The sequence below is a fragment of the Empidonax traillii genome, unplaced genomic scaffold, assembly GCF_003031625.1.
Source record: "Empidonax traillii isolate 1590-97213 ecotype Southwest subspecies unplaced genomic scaffold, ASM303162v1 scaffold326:size758569, whole genome shotgun sequence".
In the NCBI taxonomy this organism is placed as follows: Eukaryota; Metazoa; Chordata; class Aves; order Passeriformes; family Tyrannidae; genus Empidonax; species Empidonax traillii.
In genome coordinates this window covers 726,510-744,828 of record NW_020955519.1, presented here as the reverse complement: position 1 = coordinate 744,828, position 18,319 = coordinate 726,510, and the positions used below count along the sequence as shown (strand labels likewise).

The 18,319-nt window shown below is 39.0% G+C and overlaps 1 protein-coding gene across 2 annotated transcripts in view; it reads left to right on the top strand.

Moving 5' to 3' along the window:
* The window catches only part of LOC114061330 (ribosomal protein S6 kinase alpha-2), a 79,478-nt gene that overhangs the window by 12,697 nt on the left and 48,462 nt on the right, over nucleotides 1-18,319 (top strand). For both annotated transcript variants that reach the window (XM_027891699.1, XM_027891700.1), the window contains exons 5-8: nucleotides 5,775-5,812; nucleotides 6,535-6,677; nucleotides 14,357-14,427; nucleotides 15,248-15,336. In XM_027891699.1, coding sequence (XP_027747500.1) covers nucleotides 5,775-5,812; nucleotides 6,535-6,677; nucleotides 14,357-14,427; nucleotides 15,248-15,336 — 341 coding nt within the window. The remainder of the gene's footprint in view (nucleotides 1-5,774; nucleotides 5,813-6,534; nucleotides 6,678-14,356; nucleotides 14,428-15,247; nucleotides 15,337-18,319) is intronic.

Genomic DNA, 18,319 nt, shown 5'->3' with positions numbered 1-18,319 from the left:
TCTGCTAAAATCCCTGAGTGTTACCAGTCTCGCAGGTGGGACAAGATTTCTCTGGAAGAAAACAATATTATTATGTAACTGAAGACTGTAATATAGTGAGTGGCAGCCTTCACTCTTGTATTTCCTAACTTTTGTATATGTGGTTTATGGTCATTTATGTACAGTTAAATGGATAGCAGTAATACAGTTTCATTTGGATACAAATGCCATGGTATAAAATTGGCTTACATGAATATTACTGTTGTACAGGAAAGGGGATGACACAAAAGTTCATACCAGGAGATAAAGCAAGGCATCTGATTGAAAACCACATCTTTTAAAAATAGCTCTATTAGTGCAAAGCCTATGTGTAGTCATACCTAGGACAGCAGAGCATGACAGCCCATTAAAATAAATAGATACAGCAGAATAAAAAAAAGTATTCTCAAGGGAAAAATTGCTAGTTTTTTAAGTTACATCTGGGAAAGAATAGATTTCTAAATCAGACAATAGAAGAAAATTAGGACCATCCCAGGATGTTCTTATCCTCCCCTTGCCTCTGGGCTAGGTTGAATACATCAAGGCCATTACAGGTGCATAGCTAACCTAGTCTTAAAATAGCTGCTGGTCTCCGTGGGAGGCCTAGAAAGGACATCTAGAAAGTTGCTCCTAATAGGTAATTTGAAATTCCTTTGCTGCTGTTGCAGGCCACTGCTCCTTGGCCTATCCTCCTGGACTCCCCAACCTGCATGTTCTGCTCTCAGCAGCAGCCTCAGGAGATTGCAAGCACATCATTCTTCTGCACACTGAACTCTTCTTCAGTAGTCAGTCTTTATAGGTGTTCAATCATTCTCAGTCCTTGCCTTTGGTTTCCCTTGATACCTATCTCCTTTGAAGTGCAACGTGCAGAATCCCACACAGAAGAGGCATTACCAGTCTGATTAGAGCATGAGGTTTACTCGGTCAGATTTGCAGAACTGAGATAAACTAATTAGTTTGTAATTTCCCAGTTCTCTCCCTCTTCCCCCCACCCGCTTTGTTAAAGATAGGCACTGCATATGATCTTTCATTGTTCAGTGCTTTTGCTGTCCTTCAGAAGCTTCTAAAAGTAACTGCTAATAGGTTTGAGATGGCTTCAGTCAGTGCTGTAAGTATCCTAAAATGAAGTTCATCGGAATTGTTTGCATCAAAAAAAACTACTTAGAAAACAGCACTGTTCAGACCACTTGAAAGAGCTCTCAGTATATTAAAATTTAAGGTCCAGTGTTTTTTTTAAATTCCTTGAGCAAAAATCCATGTTAACAATTCAAAGCTATGAGTTAATTTTATGTGCAACTGAGAGTAGTTCTAAAGTCATCTGTACTTACTTCAAAAAGGCAAGATTTTGAGTTTTCTAGTTAAAATTCTTGTTTAGAACAAGCAGATGCTTCCCTGAAATTGTTGTAGCCAAATTCTTCTCCTTGAGTTGTCTTGGTGGTTTCAGCGGCATCTCTTGTGGAACAAGGTATTGTTCAGTCACACTGAGAGCCATGGAGTTACTTACATGATGAGGCAAATTTTTATTTAAGAATTGCACGATTAAGCTGTTAAATATGGTAAACATACCAAAATAGAAAAATGGGAACTTTTAAAGTAGGATGTGATGCATATCTTATTTCTTATGCTGTGGTTTAAGGGTACGAGTGACTTAGAAGTAACTCTACCATCTGAAAATATGTGGACCTTATTATTTATCTTTGTTTTTTCTCTCTCCGGGAGCCTAGGTGCACCTTGATACAATTCTGTGAGAGGGGCTTTGATTAACAAAGAGTGTGTTTGTTGTAAAGCCCTCAGTTATCGGTACAAGGGACAGTTCATATGACTGCTCATACAACAACTTCTGATATGCTGAGCTGTATTCTAAAACACCAAACACCCAAACACCACTGTTTAATGCAGCATGTTGCAAACTATGGCAATTTATTTATGAATGTAGCTGCCCTGTGTAGAGAGGGAAGATCTGAAAATCAGTAAAGCACAAAGGCTTACGGTGGAAAATAAACATCAACTTCCATCAAAGTAACAGTCCCTTTTGGGGACTTTGGGCTGTCAGACAAAACCACAGCAGAGTTTATGTTCAGCAGGGTGAGATAGCATGGGATTCTGTGAGATAGTATGGGATCATGCAAACACTGAAATGTCACAAAATGCTGACAGTCTGTGAGAATCTTCATCTCTTTGATAGATATTTGACTGCTTCATCTGGTACTTTCATAACAAAACCTGCAATCAAATGAAACACTCTTTATGAAGTTCCATATTTTCTTTCCAACCTGAAAATTTGGCTACAGTTTCTGAGAAGCATAAAGTGTGGGTTGAATCTTCTGCAAAACTGTGCTGACTTTGAGAAAAGACTTAAATCGTCCAAAGGGAAAAAAAAAATAAATAAAGGCAGTCCTAGAGTTCTTGCTTCAATAGATTTGGCAAAACTGCACATTGATTTGGGTATGTTGGAGCACAAAGTGAAGCCCAAAAGACATGAGTCAAAACCAAAAAGAGAGAGAGAAATGGGAGAGAATTGCTCTGGCCTTGATTTAAGACATAATATGAAACAATGCCAACAACGCATAATGAAAGATTTTTATCCCTGTGATAAAGTTGCATCAGAAAACTTCTATGGATTTTGCAGTCCTAGGTCTACTATGAGCTTCTCTTGTAACTTGGAGTATGTCTTTCCCCTCCTACTAACTTAGCTTCCCAGCCTCTGGGATGGAGATTTTTTTCTGAAGACATACTTTTAAACTGAGATCAGTGAAAGCAGTTTAAATGTTTGGGGGATGATGCTGATGCTAAAATATTCAATCATAGAATAATAGAATATCCCCAAGACAACCTCAAGAATCACACCGTGTGTCTGAGAGCATTGTCCAAACACTTCTTGAACTCTGTCAGGCTTGGTGCTGTGACCACTTCCCTAAGGTATCTCTTCCAGTACCCAGCCAACCTCTGAGTAAAGAACATTTTTCTGAAATCCAGCCTGTACCTCGGGTCCTGTCACTAGAGAGAAGAAATCTGTGCCTGCCCCTCCACTTCCCCTTGTAAGGAAGCTGTAGACTCAATGAATTCTCCGCTCAGTTTCCTCTTCTTGAAGAGATAGCCTTATTTTGTGGAATTTTTTGTTCCAAGCCTTTGTGTGGTTAACTTATTTATGATGTTGGTATATTTTTCACCAAATAACGGTTGTTACTATTTTGAAGAGCAGGTCAGCAATGACAGTATCCTGCAAAATGAGCTGCCCAGGGAGGTGGTGGATTCTCCATCCCTGGTGGTATTTAAGAAGAGACTGGGTGCGGCACTTAGTGCCATAATCTAGTAACTGCAGTGGTAGGGGATCAAGGGTTGGACTTGATGATCTCAGAGGTCCTGTCCAACCCATCTGATTCTATGATTCTGTGATTCTATGGAAAGCACTCAAACTGAGCAAATAAAATGCAAAAATCTCATAAAGTTATCACTCAGTGGAATTATAGCCTAGTTTAGCACTTAAAGTAGTCTACTTTTTATGGTTTTTATAATTTTAAAATATTATTTTAGAGGAAATATTATTCTTGAGCCTGAATCACATTTACAACTTCTGTTCTTTCTTCCCTTCCACAGAATAATACTAGTTTATTGCAGATTATTTTATCCTTCAAACCATAGCTAAAGTAATTGTGATTGTCACAGTAGAATTTCTGCTATGGATATATTGGGATAAAAGGGAACTGTGAAGTGATAAAATGAAAAGAGATGACATAGAGTATGATCAGGTAATAAGTTTGCTTCTACAGTCAAAAGAAAACTGTTTGTTGTTGTAATTCAGATGTTTAGAAGCAAGTACGTTGTTCTTTGCTTCTTAATGCCACTCTAAGATAATTCAGTGCAACAGCTGTCTTTTTTCTTTCCCTCACTTTTAGCGTATTACTTTCTTTTCCATCATATATAATCTTTGGTTAGTAACTGTAACATTATTTGTGGTGGCAGATGGCAAATATGGGAGCACCCAGCTGTCCAAAGAGTGCTGCCAGGGGCCAGAGGAAGCTGCCAGCAGCTGAGTGCACAGTAAAAGGGTGGTTAGGGAACATGAGACAGAGGAGGAAACTGTAGATCAAGTTTTAGGGGATATAGAATACACATCCACTGGAAACCAGGATCCATTCATTTTGCTGCTCATGTGAACATTCATTGTGAGAAACTCTGTTGTTGTGTGCTTCTGAGTCACTTGACTTAGTATTATCAATCTGATAGCTGGGCTGGGGTTGCCTCCATCCCTTTAATGAGGGTAAGGTATGAACCCACAAATCAGTGTGAAGGTGAAGGTATGGGAAATATACATTGTATGCATACAGAAGGAGCATGGATTTTTCAGTTGGAAGTTGTGAAATATAAAATCTATAAAATAAAAAATTGATGTTTCTGGGAAAATCCCCACAACCTCTGAATTGCATTGTTATTCACTGAGGCTTCCTGGGCATGGGGCAAAATTTTGCATGGTCTCTTTGAGCTCTACTGCCCCTTGCTGTTTTTCCAGATCTGAGTCTGGGGAGTTCACACTCACTTCCACACTGGCAGATGTTGTATTCTGTTCTCTTCTGAAGCACAACTTTAGAGGTTGCAGTCGCAAAAATACATTTAAACATGCCTGTTATAGGCTACTACCTAAAAAATTATGCCTCTTCAAGAAAACTGCGGAGAAAGAATAAAGGTAAAGATGCTTTTATTGAGAAGAAAAAGCTTTAATTATTGAAGACATAGTAGGGACTCAGCTTCTGGCCTTTGTTTGATGAATGACACAACAACAGCTTTTTCCAAATACATAAATGAATGACCAAAGATTATCTTTTCTTAGTTATGTTTCAGTGCAGACACATCCTTTCATAAAAGTATAGCCTATTATACTTGGTTCACTTCTATCTTATTTTCTTCCTGAATAATTGGATTAAAGTGACTCTCTAAGAGAAGAGGAATATAAAAATAGCTGACACCTTGCTAGACCATTTTGAAAAGTGAATTAGAAGTAACTAGAACTGAAGAAACATCACCTTCATTACTATGTCAGTATGTACTATGTCAGTATGTACTTACCAAAAATCATTATTTTTCAGATTCAGTGTTCCTTCTTGTTTCCACAAAAACTAGCTTTGCTTTTTGTGAACTACAGTCATTTTTCACACAGAAATGTTGGAGTGCCTTTGTGAGAATAAAATACGTTGGCAGGTCGCAAACATGAGAACACTTGAACTTGGCTTCCAGGCTGAATTTTCATTTGTGCTTTTGGAGAGAATAAATTAGCAGAGGCTGAGGTCCAAGCAGTTAGGCTGTGACTAGTCATTGTGCTCTATGATCACATTTATTATTTCAGCATGAACCTTTGGAGTTAATTTTAGGTCCATTGAGTCCAAGCTCTGATTATGAGCAGAAAGCCTGTAGCTCCTCCTCCTGCTGGAAGAATACACTCTGCAGTAGTTGGCTTTGAACACTGTGTTCTTTCTGAGCCCTGTTTGCATGCTCACCTTGAGCATCCTATGGAGTAATGAGGAGGCTCCTCATGTAACTGCTGCAGGCTGTTTGTGCTTCAGACATGAGATTAGGCAGACCTTTGAGGCTCATTTTTCTTTCTGGAGCCATAGAATCCACTAACAATTTGTTTACATAAGTATTTGAGTCTTGCATATCTCCTTATCTATCTTAAACATTTTTTCTTAACGTTTGGTAATTGACCTCTGTACCTGACTAATGAATGAATGTTGGTTTTGTTTTTGTTTTTTTCTTTATAGCATTCTTCTTGATGAAGAGGGTCACATTAAGATAACAGGTATGTGAGGCACAGAAAAATTAACATCTACAAACTGATTATTTCTTCTGCAGAATGTTCCATGTATCTTGGTCTTTGGTTGGAAGCAGTTTTCTTATGAAAACTACAAGCCAGAAGAGTTTGCATGGTGGGCTTCTCTGGCAGTTTTCAAACCCCCATGCTACACAGCACATGGAGAACATAGCATTTTCTTGATAAAATTGTACTCTTGACTGATGTAAAGCATGTAGGCTTGGCTGCCTACCACTGTGGATGAAAGGATTCTCCCATTATGACTGCTTTACTCCAAGCAGAGGATGCCTGGAAAGACACCCCTTTGCCACCCTGGAGGTGCTGTCTAGCCATCCTTTTCACTGGTGGCATCTGCGATTATTGTTGCCAATGCTTTGGTTATCTGAGCAAGAATCCTTTCTGGCAGTGCTTTCACAAAACCTGAACTGTATATTTCTGCTTATTTAAATGCTCTTGTCTGCTTTGGGCCAGAACCTCTTTTTGAACAGAGAAAATGATATACCTACTTTCAGGGTGTATTGACAAATGCCAGCCAGACACTCCATATCGGCAGGCTGTCAGCACACAAGTGCTTGTGGCCTTTGTGCACACAAACAGAAGGGTGCTTCATCAGCTTGTTGGTGTGTTTTGTTCAAACAGATTAAGTGAGCAATAGCGTAAATAATCATTTTTATAGACTTGACAGGTCTTTTTTGTTTCAATTTATTTAGATTTTGGTCTGAGTAAAGAAGCCATTGACCACGACAAGAGAGCATACTCATTCTGTGGGACGATAGAGTATATGGCCCCAGAGGTGGTCAACCGACGAGGACACACGCAGAGTGCTGACTGGTGGTCTTTTGGTGTACTCATGGTAATGGAAAATTTGTGTTTGTTTGTTGGAGGGTTGGCTGTAGGAGGGATTAGATCCCTCAGATAAAAGGTGCTGCTTTCAGCAGTCAAGGTTTGATAGAAAAGTGGATGCGTAATGATTGCTTGGTCATTTTCATTGCATCGACTGTGGCAAACCAGCTGCTTCAGGCAGTATATGATGTAACATTTGGCCCCCAGATTCCCTTTTTCTTCTTAAAGTCCTTTGCTGTCTCAGTTGGGTGCCATAAGTCACGAATATTTCTCCGGCACAGAAACAGGGCAGGGCAAGCTCAGAAAAGCAGGAGTATTTCAGAAGAAACATCTTCCTAGCTACTAACACAGTTCCTGTTAGGAAACAATTCCCCACGGAGCAATTTTCAGATGTTAGGGAAATCTTCCTAGAGAAACTTAGAAATATACTGGTTTTTGCAAAATACAGATTTAAAAGGATTTACAGGGCTCTTGGAGTGTTTCACAGGACCTCAATAGTCCTTTTGCCACTCATTTGTCTTCTTTACAAAAGCACTGCTGACTCTTACTCCACTAGTAACTGGCTGTGCATGTCCTATAGTCTTATTAGTTCAAAAGCCTCTCTTTTCTTCTGATAGGAAAAGAAAACAAGTGCATATATGTACCTTGGCATCATTCTTTCTTCTTCTCTATCATTTAATGGTGTCTTGCTTTATGACCAGTTTGGGATGTTTGCTTTGTTCTGAGTACATGCTGAAGCTGATTAAAAAAAATTCATATGTGAAACAGTTTTAAAATAACTGCTCTTCAGATGGGGAAACTCACCAGAAACAGATGCAAGTGTATCAACTGACACAGAGTAATAGCTAGGAATTCATCTTTTCCTGACGGTTCTTTGAATTAGATTAGTTATACAGAAGTTAAAATTTTCCCCTGCTGTTGTTTAACTTTTATGAGCCCTCAAGCTATTCTAGAGGTAGTTTAAATTAAATGAATATCAGAAACTTTGCTAATTCATTTTTATACATGGAAATCAATGAAAAGTAAGATAAAATGCAAATGAATTTACCAAAAATCAGTCATGGTAGGTTGATCTTTTACTTTATGAGATAGCCATCTTTTTATAAACAAAGGTAATGAAGTAGAACTCATGGCCTTAATTAGAATAGAGTATTTGCTACAGTGTTACAGAGGAAATCCATTAATTGAAGATGCTTATTTGTCCAGTAATAGCCCAAAATTGGTATAGTACCTATACCATCATAGGGAAAAACACCACAGAAAGAAAGGAGCTCTTAGAGCTAAAGAGTAATGTTTTCCCTAGAGCAGGTAGGAATAAACTCATCGTGAAATCCAATTAGTCTGGAAAGTAAAAAGAAATCTCCTGACTGCTGAAGAAGTGAGGTCCTAGAAAACATTTTCCAGGAAAAGCTCCAAGAGATATAGACTACAGTGAAGCTGCTTGGCTTATCAGAAGGACCCAATTACATCCTCCTGTGTGCTGCAGTAGTTGACACTGGAATGCAGTGTCAGGAAGGTTTCTCAGAGAGGTATTGAACTCTCCTCAAGCCAGCCTTCTAAAATTAGCTGTTCATGTGCTAACCTGTTCTCCCACTGCATCCATCCAGCCTTTTCAGTCTGTGGTGCTCTCGGTGCTGAGAAGGATGAAGAAATGAACAAGAAGATGGTTTGTGACACTGTGTGAACACTGTAGGTTTTTGGAGCCCAGACACCATGCACTTACTGCTCTCACAGGGCTATGTCCACATAACAGAGGTGATGCTGCTCTCTCCTGAAGTGTGCAGGCTGCAGGTGTACCCAAGTGCTTGGGGCACCACCACCACCAGGCAGCGCAGCACAGCCCCACAGCGGTGGCTCACACTGCACCTCACCACGGTTATCTCAGCTTCCCTGCAGAACCAGGGCAGAAGCAGAAATTAACATAGTAACGTGCTCTTCAAATTCAGCACCATTTCCTGTGGCATGGAAGCTATTTTAGGTAACTATATAGTACACTACATTTCACAATCCATAGAGTATGTTTAAATTTCGTTCACCTTAAGCAGACAACTGGTGCCACTAGAGGAAGTAAGTATAGGAAGCAATGTGAAAACCAGCAGAAATTTGGGTTGGGGAGGGCCTACATCACTGATCTAGCAAGTTGACAGCAGTTAATATAAGTAAATATTGTAATTTATTACCTGAAGTATAAAAAGAATGGAAAATCCTTATCTCCTATGGCCACAAATACATTTATGGGTGCTCACCACTTCTGAACCATATGTTTAATCAGGAAAATCCCTAGGTTATATTTCATAGAATTAATATATCCCTACCCTTTAATTTTTTTATCATATATTTAATTTTGGAAGATAGTTGTACCTTCTCTCTATCTGTCTCCACTTAAATGACATTGCATTTGGTGTATAGATTGTTTTTCTTTCACCAGCTAATAAATTGGGCTACTCCCTCCCTGTTTTTTGCTAGGCTTTCTTTTTTTTTTTCTCTTCCATCACTCTTTTCAACCCTCCCTTAGGGATTCAGTGTATCAGAACTAGAAAAGATAAAACTCCCTGTAAAAGGAGATGAATTAAAGAAAGTAAAAACTTGGTAACTATATGCTTATGCTTTAAGCCTTAGAGTGTTACCAGACATCTTAGAGAAAAGTATGTCTAATCAGTTCAATCTTTTTTTCTTTTTCAACATTTAACTGGTTGGGACAGAAAAAGGGTATTTCCACACACTAAAAGTGTGGGCAGATTTTCTGATGCTGTCATTTGCTTTGCTCTTTTCTCCTTGTTTTCCTTGGTTTGTTACTTTTATGTTCTATTAGGGAAGCTGTTTTTTCTGACAGTCTGAAAACCTGAAGATAATTAAATGCCATTCAAATTAATTATTTATATTTCTCTCTAATTAATTTGCATTATGATATAAAATAGACAAAGAAAATATACCAATTGGTGGAATATGCATAGATTGAAAGGAAGTATATGTGATAGTATAATTCTCATATTTATGTGATAGCATAATTTTCATTAATTTTCTAATATTTATCAAAAGAGGGAACATATTAGGCAGATAGTTATAATATGGCCTATAAACTCATTATCAGAAGAGCAACTAAACACTTTCATCTGTTCTGTTCTGTGAAGATGGATTAATACTTCAGTATGAAGAGTTGGGTTGTGCTAGGGGGTCCTTGCCAACCTTCACCAGGGCACAGACTAAAATCACATTGAATGATCCTTGAAGGCAACCTTAAATGTGACATGTTGTGATGATTAATATCAAAACAAACTTGTCTGGAAATGACTATTTTCTGATCTTGACTTTTTTATTCTTTATGTTATTAATTGTTTCATTAATAATTCACTGGGGGTTTTACCATCAACACCAGTATAATTTCATTTATCACCTGGTAGATCTTTGGCACAGGCCACAGAACCAAAACTCTTACCTGCTCTGTATGTTTTCTCTTCAGTCGGTTTGAATTGTTTCATGGTAGCTTAGTATATGCCAAAGGATATAGTTATAAAAATCTTGAAATTTACCCTTTCCAGCATTCCAGAGGACAGTACCAGCCTCTCATTAAATATGTGATGATGACTGCTGGGACCCAACTATAATTTTGGGCTGGTGAATTTATGTGGCTTATCATAACCAGACAGTTTTCATTTTCTGCCTTTCTGTACCTTACTCACTGCATTGGAGATTTTGGAGAGGTCATACTCTGCAAAAGTTTTGCATCAAGAAATCTGCGTGAACAGACATCTGACTTAAATTGTTAAAAAGTTGGATATTTTTTCAGCTGCACTGCAAGAGCTTTCATGCCCACACTGCCATCTCTGAATCCCAGATGAACTGGTCTGCATGCTATAACATGCACAAGTCTCTTGGAAAGCCTCTCAGAGCAGTCGTTTTGTAGTTCATTGTACCAGCTGATTTACAAGGCCACAGACTTCGTGGAAGGTTCTTATCTGCTTCAGTTCAGGTAAAAAACACCTTTGAGAGTCCTCTGACCAGAAAGGGGAATATAATTAGAGAAAGAATAGCTATGATGACTTAGTAGGCAGTCCCAAATAAAAATAAATGTGTTTATATATGTCAGCAATGTAGGGAATGTGTAAGTAGTGAAGTCTTCACAAGGAAAGAAGTTGTCCTTTTGGTATCCAAAATATTCAGCTCTGTAGCAATTTTGTAGTAACTACACAGTAGCGTTGGAAAAATCAATAAAAGACATCAACGCATTACAACCTTCTTTTACAAAATCCCGTCATAACACTTGTTTCCTTCCAAGTGCAAGAAATAGTCTTCATGAACATTATTTTGAATGTTTATGGTCTCTGCTATGTTAAGGTATTCAACCCTTTGCAAACATTAATTCATTACGCCTCACACCCAGCTAATGATGAAAAATTCTTAATGCATTTTACAAATGATAAAACTGAGTGCTTGAGCAGGTCTCAGATACATGGAAAATTATTGGAAGTGTTGAGAAGAGAACCTGGCCATTCTGCCAAGAGTATCTCTCTCTGCTATCCAAAACTGAGTGGTATCAAGTTTCTTCATAACCCTGAATTTTATCCTAGGCTCACAATACTTCAGCAGACTTGGGCTGAAGTAATTTGCACAGTCTGCTCTCCTTCCATCTGTTAGGAAGATTCATATGGCACTTAACCAAGCTTTCTCATTCATTATCTTCCTCAAAGACCTACCAGGGTCGCTTCTTGAATCCGTTTCCTCAGCAAATGTAGTACTCTTTTCCAAGGTCTTCCCTGAGGTACATCTTATGGGGTCTCAAGTGCCTACTGAAATTGGAGACTGCCCTGAAAATGGAAAAGCACTTCAGAGTATGGAGAGACCTTAGCAGGGGCTGGACTATGTGACTCCAGAGGCCCCTTCCCATCAGCCTTTAATTCTGTGGTTCTCTTAATATGCAGCTTAATTGGAACAAATATTTGCCTTTCTTGCTGATTATTGATAGAGAAAGGAAGTCAAGGTAGGAGGGAGGCTCAGCCTTCTGGAATACTGGCTAGCAGAAGGTGGCCCTCCAGAATACCCAGGAAGTGAATCAGTGGGAAAGAAGGAGCAAACAGAGGGTTTATATGGATGGGAAGGAAGGGAGAGTGAAAACTGAGTCTCCCAGCAAAACTATAGGGACTGCTTTAATAGCCAGAAATACTACAGAGTTCATTGTCAGCTAGGCTTAGCTTACTGTCAACCTGCTGTGACCCATACAGCTTTGTATTTATGTGCAGGGGTGTAAGCAGCAAGTGCTCACTTCTGTTTTCATGTTTAGGTTTAGCAAGATTTTTGATTTTTTTAAAGAAATAAACAGGAAGACAGTGCAGTAAAGTGGTAGCTTTAACTGATGAGCATTAACTGATGGACTATTTGAATATTTTTTTCCAGTCTTGTTATTTCATTTTTTAACCTTCAACAAATTTAGTCAGTACTTCAGTTGAGAAGCCAATGCTTTCTTCTAGCTGCAACTTAGTTAAGTCCATTGAAGTAAAAAGCACTGGTACACTTAAGTCATGTAGTTGCCTTTCTCTTTAAATATTGATGTTAAGTCTATTTCTTCTGTAATTTTGCGAGCCATTACAGCAGCAGAGGAACTATTCCCTGCAGCCTCCAGGATGGCAATTTCCCCTACTCCCTCCTGCAACTTAAATTCCCTCCTTCCTTCCCTCCTTCCTTCCTTCTTCTTTCCCTCCCTCCCTCCCAGCTGTAGAGGGAACTAGAGTTGACTTCTTCCCATGTATCACTGACCCAGCAGTTGCTTATATCTGTATCATCTGCACCAGCAGCGTCAAGCCCCATACTGCCGGTATAAATGAGACATAGCAGTCATTGTTAGTGCTGTAAATTGGATTTATTAAAACAACAAAGTAACATGAGCAAGTTTAAGTGAACATTAGGTACACATCCTGAACATAAATGCTTTAAAAATCACAAGGGTTTGGAACAATACGTACTATTTCTGCTGCTGCCCTGGGAAGCAACGTTCTCTGCCCTTCGTCTCCAGTACGTCTGAACACTTTTATCAGGACTGAGGCTCTAATAGGCCAGAATTACTTTGGAAATAGTATTTAGGCTCCAGTGTCATTTAGACAGTTTTAAAAATAGTCCCCCATTTTCTTTCTCTGTAGAAGATGAATTGCTTTCCTCCAGCTCTACCAGGCAACTCTTCTCTTGCCTCTCCTAACCTAAGCAGAAGATAACATATTTGTTTTTTTTCCAAATCTTGTTTATATTTGTCAGCTGTAAACAGTTTTTAAAAGTGGTTTTTTCCTGTTTCTACTATGGGCTTTATTGCCTTGAGGTAATTTGTTACTAATGCAGATTAATCCTTCAATTAATTATATTCAGTTAGTTATCTGGCTTCTAAACCTCTCCTCTGCCCTCCTCCCAAAACTAGCACAGCAGTTTCACCATTAGTTTTCTTATGTTTTCTATATTTTTCTCATGGTATAGCTATATTTATTCTGAGCAAAAGGAAGAGTCAGGCTGCGGAGCAGTCTGACACAGATTTTGGTAATGAAAGGATCCTTTTTAGCACAGACATGCTTCTTGGGAGCAGTGGGGCTTCGTGTGGGATAAGGTACAAAAACTGCATATAGGCTTGCAGATCCTTTCCTGTCATAACAGGTATTTAGTTATAGCAATGAATATTAATTATTAGATGCTTATTATAGTAGAAGAGATCCAATGCCTGAGTCACAGACATGAGCAAGTAATGGTTTTCCTCACCCTCAGTGGACACTGGCCTCCTTTGTGCCCAGGCTGAATTATGTTCTTGGTATCTTTGTGTTTGATGATGCATAGCCTTCAGCATCCCTTAGAGAAACCAGCTACAACATGTATCTCCATGAAACACCATGGCAAGAGCTGTGTGAAAGGCCTGGAATTGCAACCATATTAAGGCAACTTCTTTGGCTGGGGTTTTGATAGGCTTTTTTTTTTTTTTTTTTTTTTCCTTCTCACAGATGTGAAATTCCAGTTGAATTTACTGAAAGCACTAATCTGTTTCAAAGGAACCATAAGTGATTGATGCTTTCACACATGTGTTAGGCAAATAATTGATGATGATTGTCGAGTTTTGCTTTGAGATTTGGGTTTAGGTAAATGTGACAGTTAGAAAATTCACCAGGGGAACCGAAGCAGGAGAGAAAAAGTATACTCAAATGCCTTGGGAATGTGGGGTTCATGCTTGTTTCTCCTGCAAAATATAGCAGAAGCATCTCTAAGTGGTGCAAATATACAGTCAAAAAGGCAGTTCGTCTCAACCTAAAAAGATGGGGAGTGGCATGTTGAACCCGTTTTTCATGGACAGTAGTCTGTGCCAAACACCTAAGAACAGCCATACCCGTGCAGACTAAGGGCCCCTCCAGCCAAATATCTCATTTCCGGCATTGATCATGAAACAGGTGCTGGTGGAAACAACATATATGACACTTCTTCCCAAACATACCAAAACTTGACCCCAAGTATCAGCATAAACAGTTTGTAACAAGACTCTCAAATTATACAGTCTTGTTCTGCATAATCCAGTTTTGCTGTGTCATTTTTTTTCTGAAGCACAGCCTGTTGGACCATTTTGTTTCCTAAAGCTTTCAGTTGTGTTGAAAATAGAAGATGGATGTGTCTATCAGCCATGAAGACCACTTCAACACCCATTTGATTTACCATTTTTTTGTTACTCCACAGTTTGAGATGCTGACAGGCTCATTACCCTTCCAGGGAAAAGACAGAAAGGAGACAATGGCACTCATTCTCAAGTGAGTATTGAAACTGGTTTCATACTTCTAACTATGAGTTAACTCTACCCTTTAGAGAGTTTATAGGTCCCAAGTATATGAAGGGTATAGTGCACCTAGATTTCAAAGCTATGTAAGGCATAAATTTGGTAAGGCACATGTAGCTGATGCCTGTATGTGACTCTTAAAACTGCTTTCAGAATAAATAGTAGGAACTGAATTACTCAGAGGGCCTTACAAAAGGAATTTATCTTACTTTCTCTAATAATGTCAATATCCACAAAATGTGGGAAGGGTCAAATTACTGCAGAGCACCTTATATTTTGTTGTTGCCAAGTTTCAAATATTTTCCTTTGCAAATTTTCTATTCTTTTGATGTTAAGTGCAGAAATATGTATTTGAAGCTAAGCTTTCCTCAGTATTACATTTTTTTTTCTGTAGCAGTGAATGGCCAAGAGAAAATATTTACTCTCTTTAAACAGTATATGGTTTAGTACAATTGCTTTCATTAGGTTTGGTTGTTTAAATCCTTCTTGATCCCCAAATTTATTCCAGCAAGCTAAAAAAGTGGAAAAATTCTGTAGGAAAATTACCTATTTAGATTGCAAAAGGTTTTATGAGATTCACTGACTTCTAGTGAAGTCAGTGGTAAAACCTTTCTCAACTTCAGCAGAACAAGGTCCTCGCTCTGTGTCGCATTATGCTTAGGTAGTCTTTTTTACACTGGTTTCATGTTTCTGCCCATCCTGAGTACTACAATTCCACCTTTTCAGCGACAGCAGGATGGAAAAAAAAAAATCTTGAAAAATCTATTTTCTTTTCAAGTGCTGTGTTCTTTCAGAGCCAAGCTGGGAATGCCACAATTCCTGAGCATAGAAGCCCAGAGCCTGCTGCGAGCCCTCTTCAAAAGGAACCCCTCCAACAGATTAGGTATGTATGTGCATTTGATCGGGGCATTTGTTACATGCACCCTGCCTTGTCAGGTGGTGATCATTTCTCTCATCTTTTCTGATAGTTCTCCTCTTCATTATATTGCATTTTGCATTCCTTCCCAGAGCACAATGAACCTTTAGCATTGCTAGAGAAATTTGCAAAGAGCACAGGTAAAGCTCTGGAATTTAAAACATGATATTAATTTTTATTTCATTTTTTTTGGTAAAGAGGGAGAATAAACTGCCAGCTTTTCTGGAGGATTTAAGATGGCTGCTGAATATGATACTATAGGGAACTGAGAAACAAGTATGTTTTAAAAATCTTTATAATTCAGCTGCAAATCAGAGGTTTCATCTCTGCCATTCTCAAATGTGTTTCAATCCTGTCGCATTCTGTTAGCTGGGAGCATTCCTCACAGTAGGCTTTGTTCTTTATTATCCTAAATGTATCATGGTCTTCTTACTAATGTCTCTTCACCCTTTATTAATAATCCTATTTAAATTGTGATAAACAAGAAGGATGTATTGGATAATGTATCTTATGTCATCTGTACAGTTGTTTAGGAGTTTTATTAAGAAATTAATTGAATTTGATGAGGTCATGGACAATTCCTGTTGCATGATTTTCACTGCAAATTTTGTCCTTGCTCCACACAGGGATGAGATGACAACCTAGCCAAGCACAGTGCTGGGTAGGAATGGGGAGCCAGTCCTTCAGCATGCTGTTGAGGCCCCTCTCGTTCTGAGGGGATGCCACATGGCCTGCAGAGGGAATGTCCCCAAGAGGTTTTACCTCTTGACCTAAATGGTAGCTCTTGCAGTCTGACATGCTGTAGACACGAGAGTGGGAAAACACATTTTATCAGCAGGTTTCAATTGCTCTCAAGTAATTTGTTTGACATTAGATAAAAATAGAGTATTGGGATTTCTGGGTTTAATCTCTGTTCAGAAAATAAGGTGCTGCAGCAAATATAACGTTTTTCCCACTCCCAACCTCTATTCCTTTCTGCTGTTTCCTCCCTGTCTCCGTCTTTCGGTTTTGTTCTGCTCTGCTCATTTTGTGGCTTCCCACAATTTGCTATCCATCCAAAATGGGGCTCCAGTGAAGTCAGCAGAAGTTTCTAGATACCAGTCCTTAAATAAAAAGCTACTTGCTAAAAGAATCAAAGTTGCTTAGTTTGAGCCAGTTTTAGCTTAGTTTTGCTATTTTCAGGTGCTTTTATTACAAGCATGAAAAAAATCTTAGATAACCAAGTTCTTGCTTATTAATGTGAGGCTGCTTTTATATAAATCCTTGCACTCTATAATGTGTTTAAACTGGCAAGTTGATCTGAAAAAATTACTTATCTCCTTGAACCTTCATGGGCCTGAATGGCACATAAGAATATTTGCAGGCAGTAGGTTTGATTGTGCTGATTATTCTTTACTGATAGGTTTTATTACTACATTGAAGTTAAAAAACCCCAAACCACTAAAAACCTAAAGGAAGGTGAAAGGTTTGCAGTCATGCAGTGTGCCATCCCATGCTGTGCTTCAGACATTTGCTAAATACCCATCTCTATGCCAAGAAATGTCCATCTCCATGAAACAGGACTTTCCAGTCATGACCTCTCGGATGCTTTTCTTTTCTCCAAGAAAGCACATCTCTTTTCACTACCACTTTGAATTTGCAGATGGTAGATGAATGGCTGAAACATGCTGAGCAAATCCAGAGAGACTCCACTGAAAGTATCAGTGCTTAATGTCTCCCATAGACTTTTGCAGCAGGGTCAGGGTTGCCCCTTCGGGCTTCCAGAATTGTCCCTGAACATACCCTTGGGCCATTTCCCTCCTCCCTTTGAGGCAAGGGCCAGGCCACACACTGCAGCCACAGCACATAACACAAGAAGGATTTGTGGGCTATGCGGGCAGATCTCATGGCTGGGAAAAACTGCGAGAAGTGATGAACCTTCTCCATAGTGAATCAGCCACTAGGAATTTTAAGTCCTTCACTCTTTACAAAATTAGACTATTATCATCCTAAATCTCTTTAATATACTAAGTTAAACAGAGATGAAGTCTTTGCACTTAACAATATATTCCTTCTGAACCAGGGCTCTGAAGTGACCCCAAGCGGGAAATGCGAATTTTTCAAACAAATGCCTGCTTCAACTGCATGCTGTATACCTTACTGCACATTGCAACCTCCCACGAAGAGAAGTAGCTATGGGTGGGCTTTTGTCTTGCTCCTGATTTCTGTGGTTTTGTGGAAAAAGGAACAACGACAGTAGGAAAAAGTGTAGCTTTCAAATAGATCATCTGTAAAAAGCATGTCATTGCCATCACTCAATGTATCCATTAGCCTAAGCAAGAGGAAAAAGAGAAACAGTAGGGAAGGGGCAGAGCAGAGAAAATTGAATGCATTAGCAGTTATCCTCAGTCTGGGATGTGCTAACAGTGTCTTAGTGTCTAAGCATTTATCCCAGTCCTTCAAAATCAGTTTGGCACTCAGGCTTCATCTTTACATGGTTAAGAACATCAATTGCACATTGCAGAGTTTCCAGTTACCTCTGCTGAACACAAAACATTTTTCACAGATATTTCTTCTCTGAAGAGTTGCTTAATGTAATTCTCTTCCAAGTAACTGTCAGTTTCATGTTTCTCTCAGCATTGCTAAAATCAGAATGAATCTGCCAAGGGAATCTAGTGCAGACTTCAGACCGTGTGCTGAAAAAAACATGCTAGGGAAGTCATAGAAGTCTTATACTAAGACTTAGTATTTTCTTCTTCAGTACGCATGGGCCATAAACAGCTGCTTGGGGACAATTAAGAGTGGGGTAAACGTGTGTTTCTTCACCCAAATTTTCTCCCACCCTACTCCTGCTTTAAGGTCAAGCAAGGGGTTTCCTGAACCTGTTGTGGTTTGTTGATGAAGTAATCTTCAGCAGATTTCTTTTCAACACTCTTCCTGGCCTACTCATGAGCATATATAAATATTTTGC